Source organism: Neomonachus schauinslandi, chromosome X (genome assembly GCF_002201575.2).
Source record: "Neomonachus schauinslandi chromosome X, ASM220157v2, whole genome shotgun sequence".
NCBI classification, from domain to species: Eukaryota; Metazoa; Chordata; class Mammalia; order Carnivora; family Phocidae; genus Neomonachus; species Neomonachus schauinslandi.
Window position 1 is genome coordinate 37,873,224 of NC_058419.1, and position 14,461 is coordinate 37,887,684.

General features: G+C 42.2%; 1 protein-coding gene across 1 annotated transcript in view; it reads left to right on the top strand.

Annotated features, from left to right (window-relative positions):
- AMMECR1 (AMMECR nuclear protein 1) overlaps window positions 1-9,731 on the top strand; it is a gene marked incomplete at its 5' end in the record, with an annotated part of 108,834 nt that extends 99,103 nt beyond the window's left edge. Inside the window, 3 exons of the mRNA XM_021686592.1 lie at window positions 5,611-5,701; window positions 7,126-7,222; window positions 9,599-9,731. Of these exons, the coding sequence (XP_021542267.1) occupies window positions 5,611-5,701; window positions 7,126-7,222; window positions 9,599-9,713 (303 nt within the window). The remainder of the gene's footprint in view (window positions 1-5,610; window positions 5,702-7,125; window positions 7,223-9,598) is intronic.
- Window positions 9,732-14,461: the final 4,730 nt, after the last annotated feature.

The window sequence follows — 14,461 nt, forward strand, 5'->3', positions numbered from 1 at the left end:
AGATAGTCCTTGGTGTTATCCTAGTTGGCTCAGGAGATGATCTTTCAAGGTACTAAGGCAAGAGTTGTTTCTAGGTGGTCCTAGGATGGCAGGCCATCGTGATTTTCCCCTTTATACTTTCTAAGGAGATGTTGTTTTTTTTTGTTTTTTGTTTTTTGTTTTTTTTTGCAGTAATATGCATGTACTATTTTTCTAAACGGGAAAAAATTATACATGTTTGTGGTTGGTGAGGTTGACAGAAGTAAAAATTACTGAGCCCAAAAAGTGATTTGCGATAGTGATATTTTTAAAATATATTACTTGGCGAGATTCTGAAGTGTTAAGTGCTAACAATTGTTAAGTGTGCACTGTTAATCAGATGGGCACCTTCCAAATTTCAGACTTCTGAAATTGGTGGGTGGGTTGAGGTGATGTAAATTCACAACTTTGAGGATTTGATGGGCAGATCAGGACAGTATGTAGTCTACTTTTTTTTTTTTTTTTTGGTAGGATTGCGATTGGGGGAAGTGATTCATTAAGATCTGTACGAATTGTCATCAGCCTTTATGACTAAAATCTTAATTTTTCTTGCCCCAATGAGAATTATTCAAGAGGATAAACTTGGAGTAGGCCCAAGTTTGGAATATTTTCCTCTTTTATGGCGAATTTGTTTTCACTGGGAGAAGGAAGAGTCAGCGTCTTCAGAAGGCTGAGTGGGGGGTGGGCAGAAGGTTCTGTGGGGCTATGAGGGAAAGAGTGGAATGTGTTGCATCGTGGCTTTGGGGTTTTTAGGAGAAATACCACATATGGCTGTTTCCTCCCAAGAATATAAGAAACTCCACACTCTGGGTCAGACCCATGGGCTGTCCAGTGCAGTGTTTGTTCTGTCCGTGGTACCATGGGCTGTTTTGTGAAAGAGCATGTGTGTCTTCTATGATGCCAGCCTCTAAAGGTTAGAGGGTGTGCCAAATATCCTGAGCTCCTCTCATTAGGAACAGAGTCCTTTTATTCAGTTCAATGGAACTGGCATATTGAGCCTGGCAGGTCAGTCTTATGTGAATGACCAGTGACTGGCTGCTTTGTTAATTGCAAAGCATATTTTGCCAAATAATATCAACAAAGACATGTCAAACCACTTTCGATTCCTTGACTTCCTGATATACATGTACACACACACACATATGAAATTTCAAGGTGAACCCACTGAAAATCAGTGGAGCTAGCTAGGGCCGTACTGTTTTACGAAGGAAACCCAACATTTGGTTAATGGGGAGGACTGGGGCTAACTGTGGCATTTGCTAAGACAGATGAACCTGGGGAGGTAATTGGTTTTATTGGCCAGGATGTGATCAGGGGCAGATTTAGTTTTAAGGGTCAGGACTGTGGAGGTAATTGTGGATCCAAATGGTCCAAGGCTAACGTGGATCCCATTTGACTTAGCCAGAGCACGTTTTATGCTCGTTGATGCTTTTAGCCAGATGACTCCTTTTCATGTTTGAGCATATCCAAGGTTGTGGGCTTGTTGATCAGGCTCACAAGTAACAGTGAGGCCCTTTTGTAGTGCTGATAGTGGCTTATAGGACGAACACTTGCCTTATAGACAGACTAGGGGATATCAAATTGTGTGCAGTTGTGAGGAGCAGAATATGGATACGTGTTATAATGGGGTGGGAGGGCCACTTTTTTAATGCTCCTGTGTTGAGAGTCACTGCATTAGGGGATAATAGTTGTAAATGAAGCCACATTTCTAACAAGGGGCCAGATAACGAGGACAAATGAAATCTGCAGAGTCTAGAAGCTTCATTTTAGCCATTATTTATAATCTCTTCTCCTACCAAACCTTTTACTTTGTAGCAAAATTGATTAATTTGCATGTATCTCTTTCTCTGTGTGCCCACATGCTCTCTGACAGAGGAGTGAGCAAACAGAGAAATGGACAAGAGGAAAGAGGATGGGGCAAGGTGGGGCTGGGGATGCATAATCCCAAAACTGAATATTCAACTCCGGAATAATCAAGATCTATTTTAGGGTCCTAACATTAATCTTGATATTTAATCATTCTGGGCTATGTTAAAAACAAAAGATTGTATAATAGCATTAATAAAAATCACTCGCTATGTAATGGTTCAGAATAAATATGGCTTTCTTTTTAGCATGAAATAGGAATCTGTTGAACGGGTCTTACTGTTCTCTCAGCACACACAGATACAGCTCTGTTTAATTCCATATCCTCTTATCTATAAGTCCTACATTTAATTTACTACCATTCGAGTTGATTTATAGCTTTGCTTAGCAAAAGTACAGTCTTGATTAAAAGGATATTATCACAGCTGATGGACCTTGAAAGCATTTTTTTTTTCAGACCTTCTAATAATTTTGACAGTGACCTGCAGACTCCCATAAGGCTAGATCTGCAAGTCTCCCGTTTTTGCCTACCTGGCCATACTTTGGGCAGTGGTGGTTAGGGGTATGTGAGAGGTAGTAGGGTGACATAGTCTTCCCATATGCTACCTCCTTATCCACCCCTAGAAATGGAAAGTTACTGCGACACTGTGGTAGCGTTTTAGCAGAAGTTTGCTTCAGGGAATCCCAGTTCCCTGGTTAGCTGATCTCTTAGCTAGCGGATAATTGCAACTGGAGCCTTTGTCTCTTGGGGTGCTGCTCAGCGGAGGGATTCTCCACTCTGTCTCAGAGAGGATTCGATTATTATACATGAGGGTTACATTTTGAAGTTGCAGCTGTGGCCGATTCCTTCCTCAAACAATACAGAATTAGTTTTGGTGCTCCTGTCAGTGGAGATGACTTAATTTGCAAAGCCAATGATTTCCACAGGTTGGCCAGATTCGGTCATTCTCCACAGCAGGCCATTTTCCACTCTTCTGTTTTGATTGCGCAGTATGACTACTTGGTGGTGTCTGTGGTTCTGGGAGTAAGGAAAATGCTGTTGCTCAACAGGTGACAAAAAGCTATTATGCTTTGATTCTGGTCAGAACATGATTGCCATTCTCCCGAATCCACTGGTTGAAGAAATGCGTCACTCTGGTTTTGGCTTTCTGTCACTGTGGAGTATATTTTTTAATCCATGAAAGAAGTTATTTTTCCCAAAGGGCTCACTTTAAGATCACCCTACTTACATTTCCATTTGCAGGTACTTTTCAGTTGTTCAGAATCGTAGGAACACAGAAAAGAACTAAAAATTGTAAATGTACTAATTCTAAATGGGAGAATTTTGATAATTTTTTGTCATATTAAATTTGATGGTGGGGCCTTCTGAAAATACAAAAGTCAATCAGTTTTATTCATGAGTAATTTTTATTTTGGTCAGCATGTCCTTCCAGTTTGGTCTTAACCTCCTTCTTTATATTTACATATGTATATAAGCTTTACTGAGGTATTATTCACATACCATACAGCTGGTCATAACCACTTCTAATTGCTAAATTACTAGGCTTTAAAATCTCTGATATTTTTGTTAAAGAACACAATGCACTCCTATGAAGAAAGGATTAATGTGTCTAAATTACCTCCAATTTGTCTAAATCACTTTTTTTTCAATACACAGCCACAGTTTGTCAGAGCTAGACCAATTATTAGAGGTTTTCTAGTTAACCTAGAATAAAAATCACCTGGGGAGTTGTTCTTTTTCCAAACCATACCCGCTGAAGCATGAAACCTCCTGAAATTCTGATAAACTTCACAGCCCCCAGGCCCCCCCCATACCAGTTAAACACCCCTGATTTTGTCTAACACTCTCATCTCACAAATAGGGTAACATTCCTCGTCTCAACAATTTTGATTAGACGCCCTCATAAACACCAAAATTCTTTCCAATTTGAACATGACAGATTTTTGATAAATTGAGTCGAACATGCAAAATTCACTTCAGTGAGTGATGGGAGCACAGATTATTTATGCTGTGTATTTTTAAAAACAAATTATGAAGGAACTGCTATGGTTGAAGGGGAAAGAAAAACAACTTCAAAGTCACAGATCAGAAAGTCGGTATATGGAAACTGTTGCAGATTTGTCATTGTCTCCGTACCGTGTCAGGCACTCGGGAGATTAGTAGATGTCCTTTATCCTGGAAAGGCCCGATAGCTAAGCACTCATATTTCTTCTCAGCTGTCCACAGTCATTTCCCACGGGGTCTGGGAGGCCTTATTGTGTTAGTTTTTAAACAGCTGCCCTGATTGCATCTTCAGCAGAAGGAGATTCATAAGAATACTGATATCATGTAGAAGAAATAGCCACAGAGATAAGGCTTTCAGAAAAAACAGACTTCTCGGAAGATCTGACAGGCTCTAATGGATGGACGTGTGAAGAAGACCTGGGGAAAGAACAAGATGGATTCTCCAGAGGACTTTTTCTTCCCTGAAAAAGTGGAAGATTTCAGGCTAAGGGCAGAAGCAGCAAAAGAAGTTTGCATGGACCCCTGTTCCTCTTCTAGACCTCTGCATGCCTACAGATGGAAAGAGGCAAGGCCTAAGACTTGACTCACCTGCTCTGAAAGGAAGCCTCTTTCCTGGATGAAAGTGTTTCCCTGGTCTCACGTCCTCCCTCCAGGTCCCTTGGGCCACCGTACTAAAGTCCACTTGGGGACCATTGACCTAAAGCAACTGTAGATTTGGGAGAATGGAATGGAGTTGTTGTGCTTTTGAAATTTCATTTTTCTTACCAGTGTTTACAAAGAAGACCTTTCTGTGATCCTCAGTTCTGTATATGATTCTATGTGAGGTACGAGGGGGAAAAAGACCGATTCCTTCTGACTAGATGCTAATCAGTAAAACAGTATGTTACTTTCTTAAAACATTAGCAAGAAATTGCCCACAGTCACTTAGAGAACTCCCTTTCTTAGGGCATCACCAGAAGTTTGTGTGCTTCCCATAAAGTTATAGTGATCTCTGTGTTCATATATAAGAAACGGTGCAAAAATACCCTGCCCCCAAAGGGATTTGACATCTTTCTCACTCGTACATTTAGCAACAGTGCATGAGGGCAGTGATGTAGACAGATGGTGAAGGTTTGCCATGGACCCACCTAAGCCGTGACATATATTTTAGAAATACTACATGGAATGGGTGATGATGTCGGATCTGGTTGTTGGCTTTTTTTCAGCCTTATCTGGGTTTGCTCGTCTACATAGAATTCAAGGTCCTGAAGAGACTAGACAGCCTGAGAAGGGAGTTGGCAGCCCCGGAAGTTTTGGAACTTAATCCAAACTGGCGCTTCTATCTGAAAACAGGATGCGTGTTTGCTGTCTCTTTGAAGTCAGCTCCCTTGCTCTAGTTCCTTAGTGTCGTGAGCCACAGTTTGGGAGTGGGGGCAGAATTCTTGCCCTCGACAGCCTTATTCTACACACAGCAGCATGGGTGTTCTGGGTCCAGACAGAATAGCATAGCCCAATGCACGTCGGGGGCACATCCATCGATGTTTTCAGTCTCCACGGCCATCATAATGGCCCTCAAACCCAAAGTCAGTGCTTTGGAAAGAGAAAAATGTTATGTATATAGGTATGCCCTTCCAGAAACCAGGGGAAAGGAAGAACTGCATTGTCTTGGAAGTTAAATTATAACTTTTCCTTTCAATCTCTATGAAGAAGACTGTACTAATAAAACTGCCCATTTCTTTCAGGTCGGTGTACATGGTATTAGAATAGAATTCATCAATGAAAAAGGATCAAAACGCACCGCCACCTACCTACCGGAGGTTGCAAAGGAGCAAGGTCATTGTCGTACTTTATTTCCTATGATCTGCTGAAGAAGTTGAACAAATACACACATTGAAGTGCGCTTCTCTGACCTGGCAGTTCTCAAATGAGAAGAAACGATTCTTCTGCCCCTGGCACTGCCATGTCTGCATGAGATCGGTGAATGACTCCCACAGAAGTTGAATCTCTGCACTAAAGTTGGAGAGCAAAAACACGCAAAAGTATAACTTTCCCCAGAGCAAAGCCTTGTAGAAGTGGGGTTTTCTTTTTAGGCAGTGGTTTGCTATGAATTCGAAATGCCCTTTTCTCATAATCCCAGTGTACTGTATTTGGCATAAACAAGCCTTCTGTCTAACCGTCAGCCCCGCGGTACATTGTCAATATCAAATGTTTCCTCGTCAGGTGGTTGCCGGGGACTCATTCGGCTACTGTGAGGATTGTAGGTTTCCCATTAAGATCAGGAGCACCAAGACTACACGAAGTCTTCGTGTTTGATCTGCTTGGTCTGCGCTTCCTAATCAAACATGTTTCTGTGTTGGCAGATAGAGCACAAATGTTTATGAACCACCACTGTAGCACAAAAGAATTCTTCACTCTGTAACACCTTGTCCTTTCTAGCCACTATGAAATTCTAGTTTTTCACGTCAGTTGAAATGAATATTTTTTCTTTATCTTACAGAGCTTTTTTCCCCTCATCAGAAAGCATCTGTAATTGGGTTTCTCTCATGTTGGGTTCATATAAATGTGAGCTATATAACCGTACAATTTCATATCATTACACGCCCCCCACCCCGACAAGAGAGTTAGTCTTTAAGACAGCTCTCGGAAGATTTATTGGGGTTGTTTTCAAAAATGTCTCAATCCTGTAGTTCCCGTTGGCTTCATAAAGTGTATACGAGGGAGAGGGGGCCTCGGATATTAAGCATACCATCCCACATCAGAACCAATAAAAATGTCTTTGCATACTTCACACAGATACACTTAACTGACTCCAGAAGATACCATCAGGGACGGTAATTACCATGAGTTAGTGTGGGAGTCCTGACTACTACTGAGTTGACACAACGACATGTAGGCTTCTCCCTCCCTTTTAAAGATGTCGTTGTTAGAGGAGAGGGCAGTGTTCGTGGTTTAATACCGAGACCCGCCTGAGCCGTCACTGCCAGCCTCTTAGACGTCTCATCTTTGAATGCGATTGAGATCAAAAAGCCAATGTTGTCAGCCGTCACGGGGTAGCTAGCACTTAAGGTATGCGAGGGGCAGGCCTGCTTCTCTACAGGAGGAAGTCTTAGGTCTTCTGTGTGACTGTTTCTAGGACCAAAGGAGTTGATGGTATTTGGTGACAGTAATAGCTGACCTCTACAAAGTCATTTTGTATGTGCCCGAAAGTGCTTGTGACATGTGCTTGACTGGTATTTTATCTGGTCTACTCTCCACAGGATGGGACCATATTCAGACCATAGACTCCTTACTGAGGAAAGGAGGATATAAAGCTCCGATAACTAATGAATTCAGGAAAACCATAAAACTGACCAGGTACAGAGGCATTTTCTAGCGCCAGGCTAACCAGTACCTTTCGATGCGTATGTCTGTAACCCTTTGATCTCTTTGGTCTCTCTTACTTGCTTTTCTTTCCTGAAACCGAGTGGAAATGAACGGCAGGGCCATCCTGGGGGTGGGTATGATGGAACTCGGCTTGTGTGACGTACCAGTCTTCCCACCTTTAGCTCTGTGTGATTCCTTGGGCTCTACACGAGCAAGTCCTCTAAGCCTGTAGACTACGTTATTGAAGAATGTTACCAGAATTAGCCCTTGGCTAGCTTTGGACATTGCTTAGCGGAACCCCCCGCTTCTGATAAGCACTCTTCAAATTTGAATTTAACCTTAGGATGTTGGCAGCAATAGAAGTCTACCATGGAAGCTTACTGAAAATCACAACTGAGCTAGACTCACAAATGCCAAATACATTTTTCCGTGGGATGATGGGGATACTTATTTTTTAAAAATATCCAACATTTTAGGAAAATGGATTGCTGTTTCCATTTGTTTCAATTCCATAAAACCACAATGAATGCCTATAGTCTAAAAATGGACTTTTCCCAGCTCTGAGGAGTTACACATTTGAAAATGCCTCCCTCTCTGCTTTCCCCAAGTTCAGTCTAGGAGAATAGAAGGGCATGTACAAAAATAATGATGCATGTAAGGCAGAATGTGATGGATGGTGTTGAAGTCATGAAGTAGGGAAAGAGGACTTACATGAGGGGTGGGATTAGATAATATAACATTTCAGAGAGGAGGAAGGTTTGAGACTGGGCTGGAAGAATGGGTAGAATATGTGAGGCTGGGGGAGGAAAAGGATTGATTTAGTGAGTCGAGGCATGTGGGTGGTGAAGTATAGAGCCAAGTTCTGAGGAAGGTTCAACAGTCTGATTTGGCCGGTCTTTCAGTGTGCATACAGAAGGTGGTCATGGGAGTGAAACATGGCCCAGAAGGTGGGTTGGGTCATATCATAGAGGGTATTGAGTTCCCGACTAGGAAGCGTAGACCTGATTCTAGAGGCAGTAAGTAGCCGCTGAAGGGTTTGAAACAGATGGATTTGGGGAGGTGTAAGATTGGAATGGGACACAGGAAAAGGAGTTAGGAGACATTGCTATTACCTACGAATCTGGGGCAGCCATCCAAAGGAGGTGAATGGGAAGCCTTAATAAGAACTGTGGCAGTGGGGTGGGAAGAGAGGAGCAAACAGACGAGAAAACACTGGAAGCAACAAAAGGACTTAGTCATCATTCAGAAGTAGGGAAGAAGAACAGGTCAAGGCTTTACTCTAGATGAAAAGCACCAAGGCACCAAAGCACCCTTTAGCCAAGGGAGGGACCACAGGAGGAGAGTCACGTTTCAGCATTGATTCTGGATTTGAAGTGCTTCCTGGGGTATCTGTATATAGAAATGTCCCATATGTCACCAGAAGTGTACACAGATAGAACTCGTGGCCAGAGATGGTGATTTGGGATCATCTGTGAAGAGGTCGTAGCTGAAGCTATAAAGGTAAGGCTCCCTGAGGGGGCAGAGAGAGTATAGGGTCAAAAAAACTGAAGGCAGAAACACAGTAAAATCCTAGTAGGCAGGAGTAGGAGGAATAGTCAGATAAGAAGCAGTCTGAGAGACAGTGGTGGCGGGGGCGGAGTGGGGAGAACAAGGGATGTGTGGAGTTGTAGAGCCCACGACACAGGAGAGCTTCAGGAAGGGAGTGGCGCGTGGGCTCCTAATGGAGAGGTCAAGCAGGGGTGACCTTCTGAAAGAGCAGTTTCCATGGAAGAGTGACAGGAGCCAAGGAACACGGGGCTGAGGAGCAGCATGAGATGAAGGGCTGAAGGTAGAAGACGCAAGTTACCCTCTTGAGAAGTGAGGGGGTGAAAGGAGAGCCAGAGATGGGGAAAGAGAGGGTTCGGGATACCAGTACTAGGAAAAGCATTTCGTTGTTGCTGTTCTTACCAAATGGCAAGGCCTGAGTAGATGCGTGGATGAAGGGAAGGGAATGGACAAAGAGGGAAGGTCCTGGAAGAAAGAACAGTCAAGTGAATGAGATGCATACACAGTGGCAATAGGTTGGCTTTCCTCTGTTCCTTCCTGCTAGCAAACTGGGGCTGGTGGAGGGGGCTGGGCATGGAAATTTCTAGAATGACTGAAACCAGGAGCAGTAGAGCAGAAAGAGCACTGGACTTAGACTTTGGATTCCCAGGTTCAGATCTCAGCTTCGCCACTTGGTTGTGTGGCATTGGGCCAGTCACGACTTCTCTCTGGACCTCTGTCTCTCCAGGTCTGTAAGGTTATCTCTAAGGTCCCTCCTAGCTCTGACATTGGCGTGTCATCTATTTCTTGATGTTAACTTTGTCTCTTCCCTGACTTTTTCAGGTACCGTAGTGAAAAGATGACCCTGAGCTATGCTGAATACCTTGCTCATCGCCAGCATCATCATTTCCAAAATGGCATTGGGCATCCCCTTCCGCCATACAACCATTATTCCTGACACTGAGCCGCACAGCCAGTCACTGGGCCTCTCTGCAGACCTCTTCCCAGGAGACCCTACCCCTTCTTGGTCTAGCTATCTCTTTTACTGTACCATTTTATGATGATAGTTTCCGTTGCCATGATGAAGCTTGGACATCATCAGTTGAGATCATCATGGTAACGGGTAGGAAAGTGGCATTTGTTAAGAAGATTCTGTTTTATTATTTTAGATCATTGATTTTTTTTTTTTTTTGCAGCATATATAACTTTTGGGGTTTTCTTTCCTTGCCATATTATGTAGAATTTTGCTTTGCTCTCTCAATCAGGTTCCTGTCTTTCTGTCCTTGCCTTCCCTCCTGTCTTCTTTCCTTCCTTCTGTCTTCTCTTCCCTCCTTCTTTCAACTGTGGATGGAAGAAATTGTGCAGTTTTTAAGGATTTTATTTAGGTTTTTCTCTAGTTTTTCCTCAGTAAGATAGGGAATTTTTGATAGCTGAGTTTGGGAGCAATTCGTATCAAATTCAGGTATTTGTATATTACTCTTGAATTTGTCTAAAACGCATTTTGCTATGAGAGCTTAGTATGTGGGTCTTCACTCCTTAGGTGTTTTCCCATGGTTAAAATATATGAACTTTAGTTCTAGTAGAGAACATGCAAAGGTCCATGATAGAGCTTGTCACAGAGAGTGAGAAATCATTTATGCCTATTGTGCTGGTTATCATAGAAGAGACAGCTTCATCACTTTATAGAACCAACTTAACAAACTACAACACTGTTTTAAGAAAGTACAAGCTACCTTTCAGATATGCTACAGAAATCATTTTGAAGAGCAGCAAATATCAGGAAGAGAGCAGATAGAGAATCTAGTGCCTTTGAGAAGAATATAATTAAATGGAATTAAGAGAGGTTAGGGGGAAAAAAGGCAATTTAGAGAAATATTCTTATAAAATTTTATTGTGTCTATAAGTGAAACAGCAGATTAGATGAATTCCTTACTCTTAAGTATTTTTTTAAGGTGAAAAAATTTATTTTGAGCAAATAACCAAAAAAGAGACATTTGTCTATTATATATTAATTTAAACCTGTTAGCTTTAGGTTTCAATAAGTCATGATTGGCCGGAGACAATTTTAGTGACTATTTAAAGAAATAGTAAAGATAATCTAGTGAAACAAAAGTTCATATATGCCATGATTTCAGATATGTTTGTCATGGAGATAAGACTGGAGTCTTTCTGCACTACATACTTTTGATAGAAACACATTTACTATGTTGATAAGATGTTACATTACACCTATGAAAATGGAGCCGGCATTTAGAAATGACAGAGTTGTTACAGCCCAGCCCATTTGCAGGGCTGGTCTTCCCACGGTGCATACAAAGAGAACTTCCCAACGTCAGGAGGAGTAGGAGGTCCGTGTGTCTATCCCCAGGAAGAATGACAGATGATTCTGGAGAAAGATTACCTTCATTTTCCTGTAGTGTGTGTGTGTGTGTGTGTGTGTGTGTGTGTGTGTGTAATTTTTTTCCAACAGGAAACCAGTATATCAAGTGATGAATATAAGTATGGTGCAGAATATGTAGTCTAAAACTCTTGAGATGTCACTGAAAATCAAAATGGCGGAGCTTATACCTAGAGTCGGCTGTGACAAGTGACAGACTGCTAGTTCCGAATTCAAAACCCTTTTGCTAGTTGGTGCGCTGATTGCCTGAATTCCCTCCGCTTGCCACTGTGGCAGAGGAAACTGCTTTCATTTTTTATCAGAGTCCTTAGAGGTTTGGTGGTATTCCTTCATCCACAGCGCCTGTTGTTGAAATAACCATTTTCAGTTGTGATGCCTTAACTAAGAAGCCAATTGTTAGCCTGAAATGCAATCCTGGTAGCCAGTTCCACTGAACCTAGAGATTAGTCAGAGAAAGCTAGCTGTTGGGCTGTAGCAAGGGATCTTGAGTCCTTTCGTTTCTCCTTGGGAGCAGTTTTGGAGCAGATTCATCTTTCAGCATAAAACCAGGTGGCTACCTGATGGAAACTTTTTCTTGCCCTTATAGGGAAACTGAGCACAAGCTGAATGATATTGTCTGCTGCAAAAAAAAAAAAAAAAAAGTAAATAAAACAAGCAAACTGAAGAGAGACAAAATAGACCAATATTGACCCATCTTATCCATCATCTCATCAGTTCAACAGGCTCCTTGTCCTGGGTGAGCTCATGGTTAGAAGTTGTTGTTGTTGTTTTTCAAAGAAAAGATCTATGACATACATATGTGTGTGTGTATACATTTACTTACACGTACATACATACATATGTGTGTTTATGTATTTAACGGTGCTAATCAATCTTGAGCAGGTCACGTGACTGGTCATGCGGACTCTAAAAATCATATCAGATTTTTAAAAAATTCTTGATATATGCAGATGTTCTACAGATTTTTTCTTACCAGTGTAATAATGTTATACTGAAGAAATAACCATCCTGCAGGCTTCAGAGGACGAGGTCAGCAATATTTCCCACCATGGCTTGGGGGAAAAGGATAGTTTTGTCTCCTTTTGTTTTCAAGTGAATGCACAGTGCATTTTTTTTTTTTTGTCTCTAAATAGCTGTTGACTAAAAAGACTTTGTAGCGTAAAGGGTGTCGTGCAGACTGTAATGGTGTGCTTCAAACAGAAAAACGCTAGGCCCTTTCACCTTCATCGTATAGTACAAAGCTGTTAAGTCTGTGGTTTGAATGACCTTGGAACATGTTGAAATATGTAGCATGTGTCTTTAACTCAGACGAAGATTCTGATTGCACAGGTTGTGTTTTAGCCAGTTGTGGTTTATTTGTCCAGAAACACAAATGTGAATTGCACTCTTATCACCAGAATATTGTATAAGTTCAGTGATCTTTAAACAGCTCAGAAGTAATACTTGAACTTCATTTGAGTAGCACAAAGTTTACATTGCCCCCCCTTTTAAATGTTAATTAGTTCCATTTCTGTGTTTTATTTCTCAAATGCAACTGGGTATTTTTTTTTTCCTCTGGGAAAACAGTACGCGTTTTACTTTGGTATGTAGCAAAAGGCTTCCGTTTCTGGAAGGTTTTCTTGTCCTTAAAGTCAGCCAGGTACCAGATTCTAAAAGAACAATTGCCCCCCACCACCACCCTAGCCCACCCCGACCCCCATTAAGTGGCCTTCGGACTGCACGAGAGTGTGCTCCCACCCGCCCCAGTCTCCCCTAACCATGAGAGGTCGGTGTACTTGATGGAGGAAGGTGCAAGGCTTGCTCTCCGTCCCCCCTCCCCCTTCAAGCAGGTGTAAGAGTTTCTAGTCCAGTACACACAGTCCCAATGCCCAGCACACCAGAAGTTTGTATACTGGCCTCTTTCCATGTCTTCAAATGTGCAGGAAATTTGAAACTGTCATCTGGAATAGGTTCCATCTCTTACGTGTGTTAGATCAAACCAAAGAAGCCCCCAGCCATGCCCAAATGCTGCTCCAAAAGCCTGCCTTCCAGTCCTTACAAAAACCTTGCAGGATTAAATGTGTTAACTTTTTTATTTTTGTACAGTTTCTAAGTGATTTTTGCTAGTGATGTTCAATTGAATTAAGTTTATTTGAGGGGTGTGAGCACCTCCTCCATTGAAATAAACTGGTGACTTTCCTTTTATTTTTTAAAAGCAGAAACCCGTTGTGTGCCTCTCGATTTAAGGGTTTCCGATTACATTATTCTGAAGACCAGCATTGATCCTTTATATACAAAGATCTGTTTTCCTTGTTTTTTATTACTGTTTCAGAAGAAGAGAAACCTTTTATTTTGCTCTGGACCCAGTAACTGCGCTGGTACATAGACGCACTGAGAAAACAAACTTTTGTAACCACCTCTGACTGTTTTTGTATATCAAAGTCGATTACTTTTGAAATATTTGGATCTAGTTTCTAAGTTATTTTAGTGTTTTGTATGTTCCCCGAAATTACTTTGAATCCGTCACCAGCATACAGAGTTCTTGGTGATACAGTGGTGAGACTCGTAATGAGCAAAAGCTACCTGGAGTAGCTCTTCTTTTCCTTCTTTCTTAGTAACCTGTTTTTGGATTACAGTGAGACATCGCAGATTACCTGAAACCCCCTCCAAGTATAACTAGATCCTCCTTCCTTCCACATTTAATTGCTTAATAGTTTGAAGAAACTATTGGAAATGGGCATTTTATATGATATGTATAGCTTGAAAATATTAAAACTGAACGAGAGGGAAAAAATGAGAAGGTTTACGTGGGTCTGTAAGGTATGGCTGTGGAAAGATATTGTAGTAGTTTTGACACTATTGTTACTATCTTTAAAATCATTTACCCAATAAAACGTTAAAACTGAGTTACCGTTTGGTGTCTCTTTCTTTAACCTGCCTGCCTCATCGGCAGGCTGTTGGCCCCGTGGGGGCTTCCTGTTACAATGCTAACCGTCAAAGACTTGGAAACGGAGCTGATGCCGCTTTCTTTCCAAACCGGCACTCGGGACACCTCACCCACCCACAGCTGCTCCCCACCTCCCTTATGATTTGCCTGTGTCCTCCTTGTGCCTGGCCCTCTATCCTGGCTTGGTGACTGAGTCCAGCCTTTATTGGACAGTCCGCCCTGGCCTCGGACCTGGGGCGAGCATCAGACGTGAAGTCCGGTGGTAGCAGGGCCGTGCTTATGCAGCTCCAGATTCCTTCCGGACGGTGTGTTATCAACAGGTGTTTCCCTCTGGCGAGCTGGTGGGGGCAGTCAGCAGTGCCGTCTGGGCGAGAGCATCTCA